The 12,073-nt window shown below is 42.2% G+C and overlaps 1 protein-coding gene across 1 annotated transcript in view; it reads right to left on the bottom strand.

Moving 5' to 3' along the window:
• Positions 1-11,271, bottom strand: part of CPN1 (carboxypeptidase N subunit 1) — a 26,031-nt gene extending 14,760 nt beyond the window's left edge. Inside the window, exons 1-5 of the mRNA XM_007940033.1 lie at positions 11,049-11,271; positions 6,059-6,255; positions 3,975-4,130; positions 1,283-1,465; positions 289-400 (exon numbers count right to left, since the gene is read on the bottom strand). Coding sequence (XP_007938224.1) covers positions 289-400; positions 1,283-1,465; positions 3,975-4,130; positions 6,059-6,255; positions 11,049-11,271 — 871 coding nt within the window. The remainder of the gene's footprint in view (positions 1-288; positions 401-1,282; positions 1,466-3,974; positions 4,131-6,058; positions 6,256-11,048) is intronic.
• Between the last annotated feature and the right edge of the window lie 802 nt (positions 11,272-12,073).

Genomic DNA, 12,073 nt, shown 5'->3' with positions numbered 1-12,073 from the left:
TTCCGTAGTGATACTGCCTCGGAAACCCAAGGAGGGGTCGCTATGAGTCGGGGCCGACTCGACAGCACATAACAACAACAACAACAACAACCTGACCATTTGCACTGCCCCGGGACTCCACTAAAGTGACACTAAGTACCAACGTGAGATTCCTCCCTTTTTTAGATCTCTGTTTGAATGCAAAATTCTATAGTACTCTTACTCTTTCCCTGACAAAACTGGGCATTTAAAAGGAGAAATGAGCACTATTCGACTTCAGCTTGTAGCAGTTCCCCAGACCTTTCTTACCCTTGCTGAGTGAATACCAGGAAGCCCCATTGGTGATGCCATCTGGGAAGTAATCCCCACAGTTCCAACCTCGGTACATCCATCCATGTGCGTAGGAGTAGACCTTGGCCAGCTATAGGAAAAGCAGGCACTGAATTATCTTGACTGTTTCCAACTTCAATGGTAATGCTCAAATCCAAACTAGGGTGAGACAAGAAATCCACCACATATAAACAACTGATTATTTGTTTCAATGAAAGAAAATACCAACAGAAATAGAAAGGTGGTGCGTGTGTGTGTAAGTGCAGTGGACCGAAGCTAGGAGACCTGGATTCTATTTTTTCTTTATCTTGAGTCTAAGTTTCTTCATGTGCAAAGTGAAAAGTAAGACTGAAAAACCAAAAACCAGTTGCCGCCAAGTCAATTCTGATTCATGGTGCCCCATGTGTTTCAGAACAGAACTGACCTCCATAGAGTTCTCCATGGCTGTGATCTTTCAGAAGTAAGTCATCAGGTCTTTCTTCTGAGGTACCACAGGTGGGTCTAAACCTCTGACCTTTTAGTTAGTAGCCAAGTGGTTAACTGTGTGTGTCACCAAGGGACTCATTTAAACTATTATTCATACCTTTCACATGCATGGTCTATTTTCTCATTTTAAAAGTAATATAGAAATGTTATCATAAAATTGTAAATTAAACCAAAGAAAAATTCCCACAAGCTCACCATCAGCATTGTAAGTTAATTGTTATATCTTGATTATCTTTATCTTAAGTATTTTTTATATCATAATTGTACTGTAACACTGTCCTTTTTAATGAATTTATAGCTTATCATTCTAATTTACTCGATTTTAAGTTTCTAACAATTAGGCAGTATTTTTAATTATTATTATTTTGTATGTGTGTGTGTGGACTCTTATCTAATAGTGTCCTGTGTTACTGACTTGAAAGCTCATCTCCTAAACCCCAAGTTCCTCTGATTATACTTCCTTTGGACAAGTTACTATCCTGCATACCTTCTGGAAAAGCTTATCATCAGGGGTGGGGGTGTTAGCAGTGCGACGGAAGCCACGGACTCGATGTTCAAGGGACTTGTCATAAGGGTAATTGGCCACCACTGCCCCTCCATGGAGATTGGCAGAAAGAACAAAGTTGAAGGAGCGTATCCACTGGATCACCGCCCGGGTCTCCACCTCCACCTGTGAGGAGACAAGAGCTTGGTAGTGAAGGACAGTTGGCCAACTGGCCATTTGAATAAGTTTGTCATAAAGTGGCCAGAAAGGATAGCATGTCTGAATGAAACAAAGTTCTACTAGGCATGAAAAATCTAGATGGCTTCTGAGGCAGCTTTGCAGAAATTTAGGCAAATCGACTAAATAAATCTGGAAAATGCTGGTTTACAGTAATATTTTTCAACATCCTCCTTCCCCAATACATCTACTGTAACATGAAGAAAAACATTCCTTTCGTCATATCCAAATTCCATGGGTTAGACATATTGTAATATGGGCCAGTCTTGGCTAAGTTATGAAATTCCATCCCTTTTATTGCATATTGTATTGTTAATGAGTAACAGTGTCCTAAAGAAAGCCTTGAATCCACTTGGACTATTTGCAATATAAGTAAATAATTCTCAGTCTTCAGTATTTTTCCTCCTCTCAGAATGTAGATGATATGATCTTAATGTGTAATGGCTCCTCCTGGATCAAGGGTCAACTGTGAAAATCCCCATCATTGCCATCCTAAAGGGAACTGAGTAAGTAGGTTTGAGTCTCATCCAGTCAGAATGGATATAAAACCAAGGGAGCAGTCCTGATCTGTGGCCAGGGCTCAACCCCTTTGAACCACTCCATTCCTTGCCCTCTAAGGCCCTATTCATCAGCACAAGGCCAACTGCTTACTGTTCCTCTCGGTCAAGGCTGTTCCAGCAGGAGCAGGAGAGACTGTCTTATCATTGCTTTCTTTCCTTCTAAGAACCTGACAGAGGAGTGAGTGGGACTCAAGTTATTACTGGTTCACTTACCTTATTTTACTTGGAGAGACAAGTTTAATAAACCAGAATGTTCTTTTGATTGGATTATGCTGACTACTACTAAGTTATTATTGATGTATTATTTATTTTCAGCTAAGAGCATAATTGCTCTCTGAAATCTCACCATGTCAGCACGGCTTTTGTTTCATTTTCAAGGGGAAAAAATTGGGAAAGGCTGTATCTGGAATACTCTCCGTAGAAAGGCTCATACTTATTTACTTGTCTTTCCCCAATCTCTGAGTTTAGATATTCACAAATCAAATGTTTAGACCTATCTTATACAATGTGAAAATTGGAGGTGCTGTGATGCTCCAGAAATGACAGCAGTCCATCCCAGGTTCAAGTCCACCAGCAGGATGAGACCATTCACATTACTGGGGGTAGCACTGCAGGCTTCCTGGAGAGTAAGGCCTGGAGCATCCAGTGGGCTCACCCACACTTCAGGCAGGATGTACTCTCAGTCTCCAACCCTTTTGACTTGTGGATCCTCCAATTAAGAGGGTAAGAGATTACATTTTTATAAACTGTTTTCCTTATCTGTCCCACTGTACATAAAGAATGAAAAGGCTGCATACTATACTGTAGAGGAGAAAAAAAGAAACCTACAAAAACATAAAGTATGAAGAATCTGGAATTATAGCCCATGCCGCAATTCTGAGAAAAGCTCAAGTCCCTTGATATTCCCTCCCAAAATGGAACTGGACATGAAGCGTGGGAGAAAGAAGGATACGCAGGGTTCAAAGCTAAAAGTTCAGTGAACAAGGTATATTTTGCAATATTTCTTCACATCTGTTTAGTATTATCCAGTTTACAAAGTGTTGTCACAGATATTGCCTCACTGAGTATAGTGAAGCAGTCAAGGGTCATATAAAAGGGAAGAGAAAAAGGTGTAAAACACTCTGAAACTCTTTCTATAGCTAATTGTTGAAGAATGTACAGTTCATCACATGTAAGAGAAACTTCTCTATAGAATGCTAGAATTCTCTATCAATAGAATATAAGACCAAAAACCAAGCCCACTGCTGTTACATTGATTCCAACTCACAGCAACCCTACAGGACAGAATAGAACTGCCCCCACAGGGTTTCCAAGGCTGTAATCTTTACAAAAGCAGACTGCCATATCTTTCTCCCTCAGAATGGCTGGTGGGTTCAAACCACCAACCTTTCAGTTAGCTGCCAAGCATTTTAACTCCTGTACCACAGGGCTCCTTGTCAATAGAACAGTGAAGTAAAACGAGTTCTGGATTAGTAATCAGGTTTCAATCCTGATCCTCAATTATGATCTGTGTGAATTTAAATTATTTCACCTATAATCACGTCTATAAAACAGGAACGGACAACAGTGCTTGTTGCTTCACCACAGTATTATAATGATCAACTGAAAACTGGCTATAAAAAAATTTTGTAAATTGTAAAGCACCAAGCAACTATATAATACCACTTTTACCTCCTTCACTGGCATTAAACATTTAGTGAGCATGCCCTCCACGGAAGGCTCTACGCTGGGGGAGGGAATAACAACAAGGAGGCATAACCTTATGGTTATTATTGCTCTGATAATAATAGATCACATAGAGCTGAGTTGGTGATTAATTCTTAGTTGGTGTGAAGATTTCTGGAAGAAATTCCAGATGCTGATACCCTGTGTTGCCCAATTCAAATCTCACCTCATACCTGACTTTTCCAGTTGTCTGGAAGGGGCAGGTGGTGGTTGGGGCCTCCGTATTTCTCATTATAGTAGAAGTAGGTGTTGAGATCCGGGAAGTTACGGTTCAGGTCTACCCCATTTGCATTGTTCCTGCCAACCAGATACTGGGAATCATCTGGGCCCTTGGGGTTGGGAATCAAAGATGAAAATGAAAGTTCTAAACTGAATCTCATATTTGAAGAACATATTTTAATTTTTTATAAATAGACATGAACTTAATCAGTCAAACGATGTAGCAATTTTTTCTTTAACTTATCCAAAATCCAAGGAGTGTGGTTCATCTTTCTCTGGGTGGACCACGTGCTAGAGGTAAAGACCCCAGAAGTTCCAAAAAGAGTAAGGTGTTTCAAGACGGTAGAAACCCCTCTGTATATGTGTGTTAAGACAGCTTTCTTGAGATATAATTTACCTACCATAAAAGTCACCCATTTTAAAAGTACCAAAAAACAAAACCAAACTCACTGCCATTAAGTCTATTCCGTCTCACAGTGACCCCACTGGATTTTCAAGGCTGTAAATCCTTATGGAAACAGACTGCCCTATCTTCTGTGGAGCGGCTGGTGGATTCCAACCACTGACCTTTTGGTTGCCTTAACCACTACACCACCAGAGTACGATTAGTAGTTTTACTAATTTAGTAAATAGTAATTTAGTAAAAACTACAATTTAGTAGTTTTACAGAGTTGTGCAACCCTTCACCAGTATCTAATTTTAGAAAATTTCCATCACTCTAAGAAGAAACCTCATGCTTGTTCAGTCATTCTTCATTCTCACTCCATCCCTAGGCAACCAGTAATCTGTTTTTTGTCTCCATAGATTAGCCTGCCCTGGCCATTTCATACAAATGGAATCCTACCATACTTAGTCTTTTGTGTCTGGCTTCTTTCACTGGGCATAATGTTCTCTTTGATGGCTGTGTATTTAAAAAATCTTCTGATTCTGAAGCCAGCCATAAACGAACCAATACCATTAGGCATACTGACATTCTGAATTTTGTCTTAGGAAACAAAACCTTATAAACGTTTCCCTTATCCATCCCACTGTAAATGTAACTCAAAGAATGAAAAGACCGAGTAACTGGAAAGATCAGATAGGAAACTTAGGGGACGGTGTGTTGATTTTAATAAGGGAAGAACAATTCAGAAAAGAAGGGTGAGAATGGGTGCATAACTCAAAGAATGAAATCAATACCACTCAGTGGTACCTGTAGAAACTTAAATTGCTGTGTGTTTTGCTATGTATATGTATATTCTCAACAACAACAAAATACTAATAATAAAAGAATGAAAAGGCTGAGTACTATATTAGTAAAGGAAAAAACCCTGCAAAAACATAATAAATTATGAAGAATCTAGAATTAGCCCCACCCACCAATTCTGAGAAAAGCTCAAGTTCTCTGATATTTCTTCCCAAAATGGAACTGGACCTGATGTGTGGGTGGAGGGTGGGTATGTAGGGTTCAAAGCTAAAAGTTCATTGAACAGGAGTGTTTTGCATTATTCCTTCAGTCTGTTTAGTATCTTCCAGTTTACATGGAAACTGTCACAGATATTGTGTCGTTGAGCCTCACAAAACCCTCACACAAAGCTGGGAGGTCATCTGGAAAGGTGGTGAGGGAACCGAGGCACAGAGAGCCCACACTCACTGCCTCCGGTGCTATAGGGTTAACTATAAGGTCTTCATACTTTGTCATATTTCTTTTGTCTTGTCTCTATTAAATAGTATTTGACTGTTTTATCCTGTACTTTTGACTGACATTTACAGGGGGACACCCCCCCCCCCATTGTCCTCCACTCATATCCAACTCATAGCAACCCCTCCTTGGGTTTCCCAGGCAGTATCACTATGGAAGTAGATTGCCCAACCTTCCTTCAGAGCAGTGGCTGGTGGGTTTGAACCACCAGCCTTCTGATTAGCAGTCAAGTGCCTTAGGCATTAGGCCACCACAGCTCCCTACAGTGAGACAGACAGGACATATTGTCCACTGGCTTTTACTTTATTCTCTAAGATGCCTTTATTCTTTCCACCACACCACCCTCGGGCTCAGTACCTGGGCGGCGGCCACCTCGTAGCCGTCCGGGTTCATGGACGGCAGGATGTGAATGCGCGTGCTCTCAATGAGTTGGGTGATGCGCTGGTTTCCGTTCAGGTACTCCTCACACAGGAACTCTGACAACTGCAGCAGTAACTCTCGGCCTAGCACCTCATCGCCATGCATGTTCCCGACATACTTGACTTCCGGTTCCACTGCAAGCGTGAGAAATGTACATGCAGGAAGAAAAAAGGTGGAGGAGGCTTGGAGGTGCCACTAATTCCTAACCTTGCAAAGGAACCCGTTCCCCCTTTTTCAGTAACGAATCTAAAAAAAAAAAAAACAATTTGTGTGTGTACTTCCTTTAGGACTTTTCCAGTGATCCTTGAGCCCCACCCCAATGAATTGCAATTATAAATGCTATAAAATTCATGCCAGAGATAATAAAGACTACTGTTTCTTGAACCCCTACCCTGTGCTGGAGTCCCTGGACGGTGCAATAGTAGCTACTAACAAAAAGGTTGGCAGTTCAAAGCTACCCAGAGGCACGTAGAAAGTAAGGCCTGTCAATCTACTTTGGAAAAAGGTCAAAGCCAATGAAAACTCTGTAGGGTGCAGTTCTACTCTGAGACACATGGAGTCACCATGAGTCAGAATCTCCGGCAACTGGCTTTATCACAGACTAGACATTTTATAAGGCACTTGATTGGTAACCAGCAGGTTGGAGGTTCAAACCCACCAGCCACTCCTCAAAAGGAAAATAGGGCAATCTACTTCCATAGTGATACTGCCTCGGAAACCCAAGGAGGGCTCACTATGAGTTGGATCCAATTCGATAGCACATAATAACAACAACAGGCATTTTATATGGAGTTCTGGTGGCGTAATGCCTAAGGCATTTGACTGCTAACCAGAAGGCTGGCGGTTCAAACCCACCAGCCATTCCTCTAAGGAAGATTGGGGCAATCTACCTCCATAGAGATTACTGCTGCCTCAGAAACCCAAGGAGGGGTTGCTGTGAGTCACAATCCACTCCATGGCAATGAGTTTGGTTTGGTTTGAGGCATTTTATGCTCATTCTTGCTAATCTTCATAGAAAACCTGTTAAGTAGGCATTATTAGCCATAGGGATGAGGGCATTGGGGATCTAAGAGGTTAAGTGACTTGCCCTGGGGCCACCTAACTAATATGATAGAGGTCAAAGCACATATTACCCTTTACTGAACCACACCACTTCTTAGAGACAAATCTTTTTAGGAAAAGGATCATGTTTTCCCAAGATCTGCTCCCAAAAATTCTTCTAGGTTATAGCATGATGATTCCTCATCATCCGGTTGAGAACATAACTTTCTTGGCACTCAGGGAACTAAGATCTTTCCTTCCTATCAGACAATGTTATGTCTTGAGGTGGGAAGGAGTCTACTAATGTCTCCTTCCTTAGTCTTCTCTTTGGCCACATTGACTTTAACTGAGGTCAGAATTGAGGCTCTGAAAAGAGACTCCAAACCATGCATAGAAAATCATTCTTGCCTCCCTGTGAGAAAGAAGTGATTTCCCTTCCACCTGATACTTGCTCCCAAGACTTTTCTGACTTGCTACCCCTTCATCTCCTCTTGTCTAAATCTTCACTGCCCTTCTAGGCCAGTTCAAATGTGACGTATTCTGAGAAGCCATGTTGAATTCTTCCTGCTAACGTGAGCTTTCTGCTGAACTTCCCTTTATTGTACCTACACCCTTCTACTCTGGGTTTTACTTTTATTTCCACAAGTTCCTGTTTCCTTTATTGGACCTGGCTTGGGAATATATACAAGTTTAACTTCCTTTAGGACATAATCCATTACTATTTTCTTAGTGTACCTATGACAATCTTTCCCAAAAGAATGATTGTAACCCATAGGATCAGGTAGTGAATTTTCTATAATGTGTATTTTATAAATCTTATTATATATATTTTTTTAATCTTAGGTTATGTCTTTCCTACTTTTCTTGGTAGGAAATATCATTTCTTTTAGGAAAAGATGGTGAAAACAGATAGCAGGTAATTTTCTTTAACATACTTATTCAGGAAAATAAAAATTGGAAAACTCATGTTAGTTTCCTTCAATCTCTCATTAAAAACATTTTTTTTTCTCACTTCACTTTGAAATTTGAAAGTCTAGGAACCATGTCCTACAGAACCTAGCATAGTGTCTTTCAACACCAAATTCATTTGACTCTGCTTTAAATACTTCTCACTTCTCACAACAACCACTGCTATCTTTTAGGTTCAAGCCCCACATTCTCACACCTGGATTATTGCAATAAATCTTCCACTTAGTCTTCTTGCATCTGCCTAGTCCCATGAAAGTCTATTCTCCTGAGTCAAGGGTCAGAAAACACTGTAGGCATTGCAGGCCCTATGGTCTCTGTTGCAGCCATTCAACTGTGCTGGTGAAAGCAGCCATAACCAGTTGCCTTTGGGTCGATTCTGACTCATGGTGACTCCATGTGCATCAAAGTCAACCTGTGCTCCACAGGGTTTTCAATGGCTAATTTTCCAGAAGTAGATATCCAGGTCTTTCTTACAAGGCATTTCTGGATGATACAAAAGTGAATGGGCATGGCTATGTTCCGATAAAACATTATTTATCAAAACCAGTGGCTAGCGCTCAGGCTGTAGTTCACTGAGTGGTCTTTTTAAAATTTAAGTCAGATAATGCCACACATTTGCTCAAAACCCTCCAGTGGCTTCTCACTTCATTCAGAGTAACAGCCAAAGTCTTTGCCAAAGGCTGGCACGCTCTCCTGCCGTGTGGTATCCCTCCCGCCCTGCTCGCCTCTGCTCTTCCTTGGGTCACTCAGCTGTGGTGCAATGGCTGACCTGCTGCTCCTCACCCTGCCACGCGTGCTTCTGCTCCTAGAGGGCTTCATGTGCTCTTCTCTGCCTACAATATTCTCCTCCCTTGTACCAGCACGTCTTGATCACCTGTCCTGTCCTTCAGATCCCTGCCCTAAAGTCACCTCAGCAGAGAAGCCTTTCTTGAGCAGCAGTGACACCTCCCATGTGTCCCCATGGCATTCCCTGTCTCTCGGTCCTGATTTAATTTTCTCTGTAGCTCTTATTTCCATCAGGCATAATATATCTATATATTTACTTCTTGTTGGGTGTCTTTGAGTTCATTCTGACTCACCGTGACCCCATATGGCAGAGTAGAACTGCCCTAAAGGGTCTTCTAGGATGTAACCTTTGTGGAAGCAGATGGCCAGGTCTTTGTCCTGCAGAGCAGCTGAGCAGGCTTGCACACCAACTTTCGGTTAGCAGCCAAGCACTTAACCACCGCACCACCAAGGCTCCTTTTATATTTACTTAGCTACCTATCTGTTATCTACCTTACCCCACTAGAATTACGAAGGCCCAAAAGGGCAGGCCTTTTATTCTCTGCTGTATACACAGCCCTCTACAAAAGTGCTTGCATATACTGGATGATCATGGAACAGTTGTGGAACGAATGAAGGAAAGGAATAAATGAGTGACTAGCTAAGGTTATAGGACTTTAGAGAAAAGAGAGGTCAGTGAGAGCTAGAAAACCAAAAGAAAACTCACTGCCATTGAGTCAATTCCGACTCATAGTGACCCCCACTGGATTCCAAGGCTGTAAATCTTTACGGAAGCAGATCACCTCAATTTCCTCCATGGAACAGCTGGTGGAGTTTGAACCACCAAACTTTTGGTTAGCAGCCAAATGCCTTAACCACTACATCATCAGAGCTCCTTAGTGAGGGCTAGAGCAGTGTGAAAAAGCTCCAAGGAAGACCTTGAATGCTAAAAAAAAAAAAAGAAAGAAAAAGAAAAGAAAACTATAGGGAGTACCAAGAAGGGAAAGGGGTAAGTTGCTAACTCCTTACTGTCCATTAACCTCCATCTACAGCTTCTACAATGAATGTGCGATCTCCAAGAGCAGCTTCAAAGCAAGGCCCTTGTCCCCACTTCCAACCACCCAGCCTTCCCTGAGCCCCTCCTGTGTTATATTCCGAAACTGCCGTGGACAGAATCCACGGGTACGAGGTTGCCACTGCAAGTGTTTAAGCAGGAGGTGAGACGATTATATTGGTGTTTAGGAAAATTATTCTGATGTCTTGTGCCAAATGGGAGGTTCAGAGAGTGGAGGCATGGAGACAGTTAGGAGTGTAGTGCGGCCATTTAGGCAGGTTGTGACGGAGTCTGGGTTAGGGTAGGGATGTGGAAGTGGACAGGAAGAGGGAGACTGACAGTTTGAAAGAGGAACTGACATTACTTAATGTCACCATTACTTCAAGGAAAGCAGTGGGAAATTAGAAATGACTTAAATGTCCATCAAAAAAAAAGGAATGCTTAGATACATCCAGGCAATGGAATTTTATGCAGCTCCAAAAATGACACTGTAGATCCACATTTACAGACTTGGGTGCTATTTATAATAGATTATGAAATGAGAAGATCCTTATTATAACATGATCTCATTTTTATGAAAAATCAGATGTTTGTGTGAGGGAGGTGTAAATATGCATAGAAAAAAGTCTGGAAGATATGTGTAATACGTTAACAGGGGTTATATCTGAGTGGGGAGATTATGTGTGAGTTTCTTTTTTCTTATCTAGTTTCTAATTTTCAATCCACCACCAACTCTCCCACAGGAGTCATGCTCTATCACTCTATCATTCTCTGAAGAGATTTCCCTAGCAGAACTGCCAAATGTTTCTGCTTATGTCTTCTGAGGCGTTCGATAGGCAGGACAGAATCATAGCTGGGGGGAGAAGGGAGGGGGAGGGAAGGAAAGGGGATGGGAGAAGAGCAGGACGAGTGACAGACTGGAGCCTGAAATGGGGTTGGGGGGTCTCTGGAGGCAGGGCCAGTTTGAGGATTAAGTAGGGCATATGAGCAGGTTGAGGTAAAGGTGATGTTTCACAGGAGGAAGGTTCCACAGCCCTCCCCAGAAACCACCCCAATTACTGCACTGTTCTGTACACCCCCAGCCTGCTCCGGACTTACAGCGCTCGTGGATTCCAGGGCGGTCGCTGAATTCCAGCACATAGAGGTGTCTCCCCTTCACGCTGCGGCCGATGCTGTAAACCCGCGTGATGTAGGGGCATTCGTTGTGCACCTTGTACAGCGTCCGCATGAGATCATCATAGTGGTGGTGGCGAAAGGTCACCAGGGCAGCCAGTTTGAAGAAAAGGAGGAGGTGGAGGAAGACCGAGAGCAGACCTGACATCTTGCTGAGATTTTCAAAGAGAGCCACTGAAATGGGCTCCACCTCTCCAGACAACCTGCCTTTTCACCAGTCAAAAGCCAAGCACCCAAGAAGCAGTTTTCTCTAGTCTCTTGCCAGTAAACATCAGTGTGATAGCACCTGGGAAGGAAGTTCAGCACTTCCTCATTCAAAACTGGAAATTATTGATGTAACCCTAGGAATAGCCACTTATCTCTCTTCCCCCATTTCTCTTCTAATCCAAGAAAACCTTTCAAGTGTACTTCCCCACATGGCCTAGTTTCACTGATTCTGGTTCACTGATTAACTAGACTGTAAACAGTTTCAGTAAATAGCTGCTTATAACCCTTTGGTTCCTGGAGAATTTTAGAAAATTGGCCCATGCTTATTCTCTGTATTACAACATTCACAGGTATGTTAAAAGAGATCTCCTGTCCTTTCTATTTTATCCCATGTGGTGCTGCCAGTACTCTTTCTGAAGCCCTGCTGTTCTGTCTCTTTGTCCCATTCAATGGGCACTGTTAAGAAAAGTGAAAGATAAACCAAAGAATAGAAGAAAATATGTGCAAGTCATGTATCTGAAAATATCTCCAGAATATATCAAACTCTTATAACACAACAAGAAGACAAGAAACCTGATTTTAAAATGGCCAATATATTTGAATAGATACGTTACCAAAGAAGACATGTTGTTGTTGTTGTTACTTGCCGTCGAGTCGGCCCCGACTCATAGCGACCCCTCCTTGGGTTTCCGAGGCAGTATCACTACGGAAGTAGGATTGCCCAACCTTCCTTCCGAGGAGTG

Source organism: Orycteropus afer, unplaced genomic scaffold (assembly GCF_000298275.1).
Source record: "Orycteropus afer afer isolate SDZICR_OR568_19922 unplaced genomic scaffold, OryAfe1.0 scaffold00064, whole genome shotgun sequence".
NCBI lineage: Eukaryota > Metazoa > Chordata > Mammalia > Tubulidentata > Orycteropodidae > Orycteropus > Orycteropus afer.
Note: the sequence above shows the minus strand (reverse complement) of the source record. Positions and strands in the feature narration are given on the sequence as shown.